Source organism: Natrix helvetica, assembly GCF_964273705.1.
Source record: "Natrix helvetica genome assembly, chromosome: 2".
In the NCBI taxonomy this organism is placed as follows: domain Eukaryota; kingdom Metazoa; phylum Chordata; class Lepidosauria; order Squamata; family Natricidae; genus Natrix; species Natrix helvetica.
The window spans coordinates 173,130,048-173,143,371 of record NC_138552.1 but is presented as its reverse complement, the minus strand read 5'-3'; the positions used below and the strand labels follow the sequence as shown (position 1 = coordinate 173,143,371).

The 13,324-nt window shown below is 37.0% G+C and overlaps 2 protein-coding genes across 4 annotated transcripts in view; one reads left to right on the top strand and one right to left on the bottom strand.

Moving 5' to 3' along the window:
• The window catches only part of DOP1A (DOP1 leucine zipper like protein A), a 56,600-nt gene extending 45,883 nt beyond the window's left edge, over positions 1-10,717 (bottom strand). Inside the window, exons 1-2 of the mRNA XM_081945720.1 lie at positions 10,607-10,717; positions 640-830 (exon numbers count right to left, since the gene is read on the bottom strand). Coding sequence (XP_081801846.1) covers positions 640-777 — 138 coding nt within the window. The 5' untranslated portion in view covers positions 778-830; positions 10,607-10,717. The remainder of the gene's footprint in view (positions 1-639; positions 831-10,606) is intronic.
• Positions 10,718-10,771: 54 nt separating this feature from the next.
• The window catches only part of UBE3D (ubiquitin protein ligase E3D), a 67,729-nt gene continuing 65,176 nt past the window's right edge, over positions 10,772-13,324 (top strand). Inside the window, exons 1-2 of one of the 3 annotated variants that reach the window (XR_014174369.1) lie at positions 10,772-10,882; positions 11,784-12,022. Coding sequence is in view for 1 of the 3 variants with exons in the window: in XM_081941379.1 (XP_081797505.1) it covers positions 11,961-12,022 (62 nt within the window). In the remaining 2 variants the exon portion in view is untranslated. The other 2 variants (XR_014174370.1, XM_081941379.1) reach the window with 2 other exon arrangements.

Here is a 13,324-nt window from a genome sequence, read left to right as displayed (position 1 = left end):
ATTGCAATAACTTTAGTCAGAAAATGATTTATTGGATTAACAAGCCTGAAAGCAAATTTTCTGAATATATGGTATCAGGCAAATCATGATACAGTAAGAAAACCACTTCTTGAGTGTAGATGCCCAAAGTTCTTATTTAGCAAACTGGCTTTCATTATTAATTTTCTTCCATATTTACATATGAATATTTATTTACATATTAATAATGTGCAAAAATAGTATATTATTTGTTGCTATGTATTGTTAAAAAAGATCTGTATTTTATTTACATAATGTCATGCTAGCAGAAGTGCATTCATTAACTTCCTCTCCCCCTCAGGCCCCTTGTCCAGTGCATTAAAGCATCTGTAAGACCTCTTCATGAATAGAATGCATTATATTATGGCAACTGCGTGGAAAGAATCACTCCCAAAGATCAGGCATAAACTCTGCTCTTACTTTCCCTTTAATACATACTATACAAAAAATAAGAGTCAGATTTTGTCTGGTGTAACAATTATAAAACTACATATATAAACTATACAGAACATTTTACTCCAATTTCATCAAACAACAGCCTATAACAATAAAGTGAATTTAAAGGTTATTTTTATTCCACTGCATATTTTCCCCCTCGATCAGAGGGCCTCTCCATCATACCTTATTTAGCTTTCCAAGAGATGAAATCAAATCAGCCCACTCACTAGAGTACTCAAAGCTTTTCAGTGCCTTGTCAACAGCTGCTACATAGTTCCTGTACTTGGAATCACCCAGCAGCTCCAGCTCCTCTGCATTCATCCTCCTGCAGGATCCCACCAGAGATCAATTTGCAATGCATGTAAAAGTATTAGCTGGAAAAGACAGATTCACATTTCACCAACTCCATTGTTTTAATTTGTCAAAGTAATAATAACAGGTAGATACTGCACCCTGTTGAATATAATTACCATAAAATCTGCAAAAAAAAATAGCTGCTGTGAATTAAGAGGAAGGAATTCCTTTTTAGACCTCCCACATACTCATCTTCAGGCAACACCCCCCCCCCAGTCACATTTTGTGAAAATGGGTGACTACATAAATTTTATTAATAAGTGAATAAAATACATAAGTCACTCCTGGGGACTTGGAATACCATCCTGAATTATATGATTTGTAGACCAAAGGAAGGGATTATATACAGTAGGCAGAGACACCTTCTCTGAATATAAATTCTACTTTGAATGATGATCCAATTTTTAATATTTTTAATATTTTTTTAATATTTTAGGGAATCAGGAAACTTCTAGAGTGGGGGTGTAAAACTCATTGCGTAACAGCGACATCACGTGACATATCAGGACTCCCCCCCCCCCAGCTAAACCAGCACATGATGCATCTGGCCCATTGGCCACGAGTTTGACACCTCTGTTCTAGAGAATGAACGGATACAGTGTTGTAAGCTTCCCAGAGGCACACAATAGGGAGATAGGTGTTATACAAATTTAATTAATAAGTAAAAATATATTTAAAACTCTGTAGCCCTCTCTCTGTTGACCCTTCTTTCAATTCAAAATAATATCAAATTAATATATCTACACAGTAGATCTGGAGGGCCATTTCATTATAGAAAGCTTCAGGAGAAACTCATCGAATTAGAAAATGATTGATACCCCAATAAGAAAAAGAAATTAGTCTTTTTATTGCTAATCACAATTTTTTAATTTCTAACAAAATCACCAGGACTTTTACATTATTTGTTAACATTATGATAGCTATTAGTATTCCAACTCCTAAACAATTTGTTTGGATTTTTATATCTTTTCACATATTTCACATACAGTTTCACATATTTCACACATTTTATTGCAACACTATTTTCAAATATGTTTATTTACAGTATTCTATACATTACTGCAAGACATTTTCCTGGCATTAGTAAGTGCATAATAAAAGGCATCAATAAAAGACTGCAAACTTGTTGCTCCTTGTAGGAACACTCTTGCTTTTGCAAGAAAAGGAAGCAACTTGAAGTGTTCCAACAGTGGCTGTATAAGGGGATAAATCATCATCAGCTTAATCATTTAATATTTTTACTATGGCTCCAATAAAAGAGAGGATACATCTCTCTTTAACAGAATTGCTCCAATGACAGACTTGTTAAGCAGACATAACTGCAACTAAAGTATCATTTTCAAATAGGTGTTACAAAAACTAATTTTACATCTTGGTAATAATCCAGATTTAGCATTAAGCAAGTGTGAAACAAAGCATCATGCAGCTATAAAAACTAAAAATGTACTGGACAAATCCAAAAGAACCTGGAAGAATTCAAAGCCTTAATTCTTCAAAGCCTTAATTCTTCAAAGCACAACAAAATGAACGCAGAAAACAAAACAGACTATGTAAAACAACGAACCAACTTTGAACTGCACAGTACTGGTAGCTTTTTAGCAGTCAGATATATGCAGATCATGATTTAAGACCTATTAAGGTGAAGAGATTATTCCACAAATGAAATGGCCAGATGTTTTTTAAGTTCAATCAACTTGGAAGAGACATATTCATTATCAACACAAGTATAGGGTAGGAGAGAAAAACACTTCACTATTTTATTCAAAATTGTACTTCTGCAGTAACTTTCATGACATCTACTCTGTCAAATACTTGAATAATTAGTTGTCTCTACACATGACATGAATGTTGTTCATGGCATCTAAGGCCCATCAGTTTGATGGCCAAATCTTATCTTCCAATTTATGAGTTGGGAGAAAAGCTGACATAAATTGCACTGCCATCACTGCACAAACAAGTCTGGCAAGTGGCACTGTCCATTTTATTTTAATGCACTACAAGTTAAGGAAAATGATTGATGGCCTCCCTGGCTTGGTTTCCCATTTTGCCAAGTGTCACCCTAACACAACCATTAAGCCATGCAGGTTAACTGAAGACTGAGACTTTCAGGCAAGCAGGCCGGCAAGATGAGAACTATGAGTGACATGGGCGGGCACTTAGGAACATGGATCGGAGGGCAGGTACTACATGCAGGACCTTTGGAGTGCAGGCAGGTGTATGAGTGAGCAGAAAAGTGGCAGGAACATGAGTGACTTGCAGGAAGCTAGGCTGGAAGATCAGAAACAATTACATAACTGTGGGATACTGCAAGCGTCATAATTGAAAGCCAATTGTCAGGCACCCAAACAGCAATCGAATACCCGTGGGGATTCTGCAATGGCTGCAACCATATTGTTCATGCATACTTGTATCCATGGAAAAAAATGTACCAAGGAAGAAGGAAGGTCAACTTTAAAACCAGAACAGTTAAAGACAACTTTAATCTACCTCAATTCTTAACTGGAGATGAAATCGATAGCACCATAAATACAAGATATTTTTTTAAAAAAATGGTTACTGGGGTATGCTCATCTTGCATTTATAGGGATGTGAGGATAAGCCCTATCTTAACTGTATCACAATTAAAAAAAGGTCACATCAATCCATAAGTCAGGAATGATTCTCTTTTTAAACTTCTAATGTCTCCTGGAGAAGGTCCTGTACAAATAAAATTGTGGGCTCGGGGAACATTTTTGGAGCTTTCTGGGAAGCATAAATGACATTCTTGGTCCCATAAGTCTTTCAGAAACTTAAAACAACTATTTTACCCTCAAACATCCCCGTCCATAGACTTTGCTTCTGGGATGTGGTTCTCAAACCTATGGAATTGTGCACATCTAATTAAGATGTTTCTCTTTTATGTTTTTTCTCCCAGATATAAGTTCTCCAGATTCCTCTGCCATAGAGATACAAAGGACAAAAGGACATTATTGCCACTACTGCAATATCGTAAGTGTCAAATGGATTCCATAATGCTGTGAGGAAACTGGCAACCATTTTCTACAACCACATTTAAATTGCTGAACTGTTGAAAAAAATAAAGTGAACTGTAATCTCAAAATGAACCATTTCTCATCCTGATTCATTATTTCTGAGATAAAGCAGATCATGCCCTTTTTACTGCATTTAATCTATAGAACCAAAGGATACACTTGAAATCAATAAATATACTGACAATTTGGATTATCATTGAATATTAAAAAACATTCAAATAGCAGATAATTATATAAACAACTACCATTCTATATGGCAATGGTTCCTGATTTAGAGAGTCTTAAACAAACACATATAACTGCCAATGGACTGATTATGACATAGACATTTCGCGCTCAAAGGTAATATAATTTTGAATACCAAATATAACCTTTCTTATTTTAGGCGCAGATGATAGTTCTTGTAACCCAATACAATTCACAAACATAGTAATAAGCCTATTTTATAACTTCTGAATATTGCCTTTAAGAAGTGTAATAACTATCATCAACGAAAGTACTACTATAGAAGTTATTCTTCCACAAGTAATTAGATGACAGAAACCAATATAAGATACTATAGATGTATGGCGATATATGTAACTATATCACCCTCTGATATTCTTATTATAGATAACAATGATTGAACATTTGTATATAAAGAAGATAAGCTACATATTTTAAAGAGTTCCCAGGTTTTTTTCTGCCATTTGAAATGCTATACTGAATAATTCCATTTTTTTTCTGTAAAGTAAATTCTAGTTACATTCCAACTGGTCATATAGTAAGAAAAATAGATTTTTCTAGATGCTATGATCAAATAACAAAATCAAAACTTTATTCAGTGCATGCTAAATATTCCATTTGGTAAAAGAATAAAAATAAGTGATGCTTCACAAAATGAATGAAAACATTTTAATTATTAAGAATACAGTAGTAGTACAATATTGATATAGCTGAAAAAGTCAAGATAGCATATTATAATAAACTGAAAAAGTCAATATTTGAACTCGTCTGTGTTCAGGTAGCCTAAGAATATAGACAGGAGCTCATAATGAAGCTGCAAGTGTAACTCAATTTAGTTTCAATTTTATTAAGGTCCATCCACATCAGCAGCCTGGCTGATTCTGCTTTCTGAAGCATCTTTTACATCTCTATTATTGTGGCATAATATTGCCTTTTAATTTAATAACAAGGGGTGTTTCTGTTTGTATGTTTTGCTCTGTTTCTGCCACTCTAAATCAGATTCAGATTCCAATATTGGCCTGTTCTTGATGGAATAGGGAATCACACTCACTGTAGCAATAACTCCATCCCCTAGTCAAAATGCTATAAATTGTTTAGATATAAATCATCAATGCCTGGTTCTGTTTCACAGTCATGATTCTATTTATATTGTGCCATGTTTTTGCGTTGTCCATCTTTTCTAAAGCAATAAAAGGCTTTCTGTCCTATGAAAGAATTGATAAGACCAAGGCAGGCAAATTGAAGCCCTCCATCACTTTTTCATAAGTCACTGGAACCTCCTCTAATCATAATTGCTGAAAAAGGGGGATATGATTTTCCAATATTTTGAGAGAAAATATGCAGAAACATATGTCTTGGTAGCCAGAATTACCCATACATGTCATATACATTTATTAGCAATGATTTAATTAATATATGGGATCTAGTAATATAGAACTACTAAACTACTTAATATTGAAAGTCTAGATTTAAAGTAGTTCAGTTATAGGCAGAATGTAATAGTAAATTGAAAATTACATTTTAGACTCCTAATTTAAACAAGGGATCTCATGTACCAATACAATAATTTAATGGTGAATATGAAAAAGCAGTAGAACAGTTTGGTAGCCATCAGATCTTGAATTCTATTCTTACCTTAGACATGAAGCCAGGAGAGTGACTTTGGGCCAGTCATTCTCTCTAAGCCCTAAGAAGGAAGCAATTGCATACCACCTCTGCAATCTTGCCAAGAAAACTTCTTGGACTTGCCAAGGCAGTCACCAGGGGTCAACAGTGGGGACTTGAATGAAAAGGAAGGAAGGAACGAAGGAAGGAACGAAGGAAATCTAACATTAGCAAAGGTAAACATGTGCATTAACTCTAATTACTGTTAAATATTACTCATAAAATTGGCTACTCTGAATCTGCATTGCTAGGAAGTTGCTTTGTATTGCTTAGAATTTTATGCAGATACAATTATAAATATTTTCTACATTACAGAAATAATTAAAAGTTTATTTAATTAAATCTTTCCCATAAAACAAAAGTGTTTACTTATTTTGCACTTTTAGAATAAGGAATGTTTTATCTATTGCTATGCGAGACTCAGCACATTTTATGCTTGTTTGAAAAACACTGCTTCAGTTCAGCCTTAAGAGCTTTACATATTCTATCACAAACCCAAACTGGGAACAGAATGTATGAAAGATGTTTTGGTAGTAACTGAAAATATTTTTGTTAAAATAAATGCAACATATATCAATGGAATAATGACTTTAAAAAAAATACTAGTATCAGAAATGCTGACTATTGGGGGAGGCATACTGTTGTCTTTACAAGACGTCAGAACATCAGTGCAATAGCAATACAAATGTATATATTCTCTTTATCATTCCTTTGGCAACAGATATACATATTAGATTTATTTAAAACAGGTATATAGTAACCAGAGTTGAAAGATGGCTATATAAATGTTTTGAATGAATGAATGAATCTCTGTTTATCAACTCAGATGTGTTTTCCTTTGTATCCAGACAATACAGCCTAACTCTGACATTCTGACAGTTCACTTGAAATTTTCCTTGGTGGACCTCACATGGTCTGCCTAAGCTAAGACAAAAGCATTATAGAACTACTGTATTTCCGCCTCCTAAAAGCCTTCACTTGTTTTTCTAGACCAGGGAAGAAAGTGCTATGTGCCTAGCCCTTTTACCAATCATCAGGGCAAAACATGTCCTAACAATTGCTGATAACAGAATCTCTTCCATGATATTTGCTCAATTTACCACCAGTGAAACATTAACCAAACGTTTATATTTCTTTATCTTAGAAACCAGTTCTTGTTTTACTTTTTAAAAACTTTCCCGACTCAGCCTGTTGGTTTGTCCAGATCACCTATATTATAACTTGTAATAAAACTAAAATGCAACATTTAAGAACCAGTCACATTCCTTTATATTTTTCCCCTCCAGGGGTTGGGAGAGGTTAGCCTTTTGCTTGGTGACACAAAGTATTTTGCAATGGGTTCATTAAGTGCCAAGCCCAGTGTCCTACACTTTGTTGAATAATACAGCCTACCTCTGTTACTAAAATTGCATCTGAGGTTTTACATTTAAATATCAGAATTCCTTAATTTCCATTAATTTATTTTATGAATGAGAGATAAATATTATCAACTGAGCAGTCTAATATAATGTTCGGTTCCCAATATTTATAGTTATCAGAAAAGAATGTCTGCTCCTGAGAGATTTCAATTTAATGGAAGAAACCTACCTAAATTTAAAACCAAATAATTTGCTTGCATGTGAAATGCAAATGTTTTTAAAATATTTCTTAAATATCCAGAATTGTATCCCTATGGTAGGGATAGTAGAAGATTTCACGATCACTCTTTAATACCTGCTGTCAAGGTTTTATTATATCAGCAACAATGTAATATGCTATTAATCTAAAAAAATGTATTTTTGTGTAGTATTCTACTTTAGGTGCACAAGATTGAATAGTGGAAGTCCTCACTTGAGAGGAAACATCATAAAAAATGAGACCTCCCATGCAAGGAACTACACTGTAAGGCACAAAAGTTGTTCAAAGTTTTTTAGATCCATGATCTTCTGATTCTCTACACTACTTGTAGATATTTACCCATAGCCACTCCCACCATGCTGATCAAGCTCACAGCCTTACCTCGGGTTATTTTATTAATTTCAATAAAGTAATAAATTGAAAAACAGATATGCTTTATAGTTATGCTCTATCTTCTAGTTTATTTTTAATTCCCAGGGATGTTTCTAAGCATTCTCTCTTTATTCTTCAATGCTTTTTCTTGTGTGATAGGAAGACGTGTGAGAGGATTTCTCTTGTTTGTTTCCACTTCTATGTCAAATCTACACTTGAGGATTCCCCAACCCTTGGCTAAAGATGTGAATATGAGTGGAAGGAGAAACATTTTCCATTAGTAGATGCCATTTCATAAACAAATGACTTTATTGGCTACACTGATTGAAAGAAGGTACATGAGTACAATTCAAATACATTATTATGGCTCAGTAGACATGAAACATTGACTGTTAGAAGCACTTTAGAAAACTGGAGTACTGGGAAATAAATGGAAAAATATCTGAGTATCTGAGTCTTGGACAGTAAACCAAACACTAAACATCTGCTATACAATTTGTAATTGGATCTTACCAGAATTTCTGATTTAATGGTAAATTATAAAATTCTACTGAAATCAAATGCAGGATATACTTAGGCCACATTGAAATGGTTAACATGAATAAGATCTGGTAAAGCAGGGATATTGATTTAAACACAAAAAGCAGGGTAGTTATAGTCTTCCCTATAATGATGTATGGGGTGTGAGAGTTGAACACTAAGAATGGCTGATCGAAGAATTGACATCTCTGAATTGTAGTGCTGGCGTAAATTACTGTGAATACCATGGACAGCCAGAGTAACCAACAGAAAGGTGTTAAATCACATCTCATTGGAAGATAAAATCCTTAAGCTATGTCTGATTTACTTTGGCCATGTTATCCTTGCAAATTCAGAGAAGGCAATGAATGGCTAATGGACAAAGAAGTGGCAAACAAAGAACATGATGGCTTGATAACATCAAATCTGATGCAAAGTTGAACATACAACAATTAAAAAATGCTGTGTTTGATAGGGTAGCATAGAGAGCACTTGCTATAAAGTCACCGAGTGAGACATGACTAAAAACAACAAACAATGCTAAATACATAATAGCAGCACTTGATTTTTTTCTTCTGACTTTTTAAGTTTAACCACCCTAAGAGTATAATATACTCTGAATTTTATTAGCTTATTTTAACAGTGAAATCCAGACTAATTTAGAAGATAGCACCTATGAATACTGTGATAAATACTTCTCAAGAAAGATGAGAGTTGCAAAAGCTTTTGGGAAACAGCAAATGGAGGTGGTAGCCAGTTTTTCTGAAAATGGCATCTACCTGTCTGACTTTTTCACCACTGTTGTTTTTTTTAAAGTTCAAACCTTGGGCTTTGTTCAATGTTCCTGGTCATTCTCTTGGGCAGCTATGAGTAGACACTCATCCAGATAGTTTACTTTCTTCGTCACATACACTAGACACAATCTCTCTCAGCATGTATTCTTTTTTCACTTAAGTCCATCCTCTGATTAATATTTGCCATATCAATACTTCAGCTTGTATCATCAAATTATAGCCAAAGCTTCCCTAGAAACTTCACAGAGGGAGAAACTGGCATAAGCAATCATTCATTCATCAAAAGTATTCTTTGACTGAGAAAAGCCTAGATATGCAAACAAAAAAAAATGAAGTTGAAGGCTGTAATACAAAAAATATTTCTTAAGAACAAATTTATTTACATTACATAGCACTCTGAAAGTTACTTTTTTCCCAACTAAAGTAATAGTTTAGGTTCTCACAATATCTCCGGGCAATAGTAACAGGCAGAAGCCTTTTCAACCTCTTCCCAGTCATTGCATCCAATAAATAAATATAATAAAACTACTGTAACATTAACCAATCCCTATGGACATAGAATGAAGAGGGTAGAAGAAAAATTGATTTGTTAACTTTCCCTCTGCGCAAATGGGCTTTTAAGAAAAGATGCTACTCTGCATTACAGAATATATAATTGGCAAGTACATCATTCTAGGTACATGAAGCTAAATATAAAGAAGAGGCAAGGGAGATGATAATGGGAAAGGTATTTGTACCATCCTATGCACATTTCATCAAAAGAAGCCCTACAATGTCTAAGCAGGTTTTTAGGAATCCCATTCGACTGGCAAATTAAAAGAAATAAAACACACTCTCAGCCATAAAATCAAATAATCTCCCTGTTTCTGTTTCTTTATTCACTAGAATAAAGAACAGAATGAATATACCTTCAGGGGGGATTACTCATTTACACGTTTGAAGTAAAAAAAAATACGAAAGGATGGTTTCCCCCCTTTTTAAATAAGATGATAAAATAAAACACATTACTCTATTTTATTTATTTATAATTGAATTTATATTGCCGCCTATTCGCCTATGGCGACTCAAAGTATAAAACCCCATTACAAACAGTAAAACTAATAAAAAGACTCCAATAAATTAATATAATAAAAGGTAAAAAAACACCACATTAGGGTGGCATTTAGGCAAACAAGTGTGCAAGAATTTCCACTTTATAGAATATTAATAAAACGGGCGGGAAGGCAGGGTGACATCTCCTAAGCAAAAGAGTGGCAGGCAAACATGTAAGGGTTGTTTCCTTGGTTTCAAATACACTTTTTTCAACCGACAAAGCCAGAAAATACGCGAGTCTCCGTCGGCTACGCCTCCTGCCTGCGTTTACTACCCATCTCTCTGCACCTGCTCCGCAGAAGCGGGGAAAGGAGAAGCCCCTAAGGGACCCAAACAAGGATGCCGCTGCCCGCCGTTCTCCTTTTTTGTCCCCCCACACTCTTTCTCTCAGCGCTTCCTCCCCTCACAGACTAAAAAAGCCCATCACTCGAGGAAAGGGAAAAGGCCGCAGGACCAGAAAGGAAGAGCGAAAAGGGTTACCTTGGCGCCCAGAGCCGGAAGAGCCGCGCCGCAGAAACCTCCCTCCGCCCGCCTCCCCGCACCCGGGCACTGACAGTTCCCAGCATGCCACGCGGCTTCCTTCCTTCCTTCCTTTCTCCTCCCTCCCCCCGGCCTTCGCCTCACGTTTGACGCCACCTGGCGCTGCTCGGAATTAGCGCAGCTTCTTCTCGTGGAGCGGGCGCTGATTCCAGCTTTGCCGTAGCCGCGAGTTCCTTAAAGGGAAAGTCACCTTCGAGAAGAAGGGGAGAGCTGCGGGTGGGTCTTCGGTGCAAAAGCCGACTTGCATTTCCTGTTATTCCCCCCCCCCCTCCCTCCGGACTTTCCCAGCGTATCCTAAAAGCTGAGCTGGTTTCCCGCCTGGCTTTATTATTTTCACGCCAGCGGGAAGAAATGCTTGGCTAAACCCAGTTCTTTAATCCGCCTGGCGCGCGTGGAGAAGTCGCTTATGTCCCCCACTGCCCGGCTGTGTGTTTTGCTCAACGGGCCGATTTGTTGCGGGCCGATTTAAGATTATGCGGCATGATATTCTGCGGAGTACCGGATTCTGCGTGCTTCTTCGTTGGAAGCCGACAGGCAAATCGTGAAACCGGTTGTTTGTTGGGGGTTCAGGCCTTTCCTTTTCTGCCGCCCTTTTCTGAACGTGGGTAGGGAATGTACATCGGTAGCACTAACCGGGCACATTAAACAAGCGTGGTTTGAATGGAATCCAACCTGCAAAGCGTCTAGTAGTCAGACCATGGGGGAGCTGCAGTTTGCAAATCGGTTGCATGTTAATTGCAATTGGATGCAAGGCACTGGATAACTCAGCACAGACAGGATTGCACCCTACTATAACTGTAGCGAGACTGATTTCTTAGTGAATGTAGACAGAATCGGACTGCAAGATTTGGGGGAGTGGGGAGAAAAATCCCTCTCCGCGCTTATTCTACGAGTGATGCGACGGAAAGCAAACCACGGCATCCATCCATCATTTCAAGCGGACTAAAAACTCTACAGGGCGATCCATGCAGGGGATACACAAATAATGTTTCATGTGCAATCTTCTTTCGTGATCTGAAGTAGTCGCGATCTCCTTTTAGATGATGTCACCTTGCGGCCGTGGACTTCTGTGCCACGATTAAAAAGGTAGTGCTAAAGAGCCTCTTTTTTTGGACAGGCCTGAGACTGATTTCTCTCGCAGAGAGCGCTGTGTGAAGACAAGGGCCCTCCTCTCGCCTAAAACGTTTCCGGGATTCATTTTCCTAGTTTTCTCCGGCCCACGTGGGAGCGTATTTTGCACACGCGGGTTGCTTTCTCTCGACTTGGTCCTCTCTTGGAGTCAGTGGCTACGTGGATGAAGGCTACTCTGTTCTTGGAGATTAGGGAGAAGATGAAGAGCGGATTGCTGATTATTCGGTACTTTATTTGTTTGCTTTGTGTTTGATTCCCCCCCCCCCCTTTCCACCCTGCTTCATTTGCCACTTTGGGACAGGCATTGCCGGTTTATGTTATGTTCCATCTTTTTTTTCCCATGGAGAAAACGCTTCTTCTCTTACAGGCCTGTATTTAGCTTCCCATTTTCCACCCAGACAGTGGTGATTACTTTTTGTAAAACTTCTACCACATCACTTCCCTCATACCATCATACTTTAGTAAATGACTGTGTTACCAGACAATAAAGGCACCCTAGAGCAGGGATCACCAACCTTTTGGACCTCTGGCCCCCTAAATTCATGATTTTAAATCCCGCGGACCACTAATATGATTTTTTAAAAAAAGATAAATAGTGTTTAGTGCAATATGAAAATGCAAATGATTTTTCTGCGGACCACCAAAATGTTCTCATGGACCACCAGTTGATGACCGCTAGCCTAGAGGACAGGCAGTATATATTGGAAGTCTAATGCCTTGAAAGAAAACATTTTCCAAACATCTTCATGATTCAGGCAACTTATTTCTTTAAAGTTTAATTTATGAAATAATAGTCTTGGATTCAAGTTTATTTGAGAAAAAAAATGTATATCTTTTGACTTGAAAGATTTCTTTAAAATGCAGATGCAGGTCCTTTAAATAGTTTGAGAAGACCAGAACTGAGTTGATTGTCAAAATATCCTATCAATGCTTCCTTGCCTTGTTAGTTTACCATCCCTGCTCTTCTTTTTAGATGCCTTCATATAGATAAGCACAAACAGTGTATGCACATCTTATGTCTGTAGCGTACATCCACTGTGCTTTCAAATTAAAGCAGCTGAGTTGTCAGAACAAACTCCAGAAAGTGTTGCCCTCTATTAAAGCATAATTTATCACTGAAGCCTGTGTGGTGCTGTTGTTTATTTTTGTCTCACCTTTATTATTTTTATAAATGACTCAGCGAACATACATAATATCCTTTGCCCTCCTGTTTTCCCCACAACAGGCCTATGAGGTGGAGTGGGCTGAGAGTGAGTGTGTAACTGGCCCAAAGTCACCCTGCTGACTTTCATGCTGAGGCAGGACTAGAACTCACAGTCTTCTGGTTTCAAGCCTGGTACCTTAACCACTAGACCGAGCTGGCTATCTTATGCTTACCTAGCAGTACTGTAACCAAATTAAACTTCTTGAACTGTTTGAATGGAAATCACTGCATGTTGGCAAATTCAAGAATGGATTTTGTACATTTTGCCCTGCATTACCTTAAGACTGTGTGAAAAATACATAACACCGAAAGGAAAGGGTTTA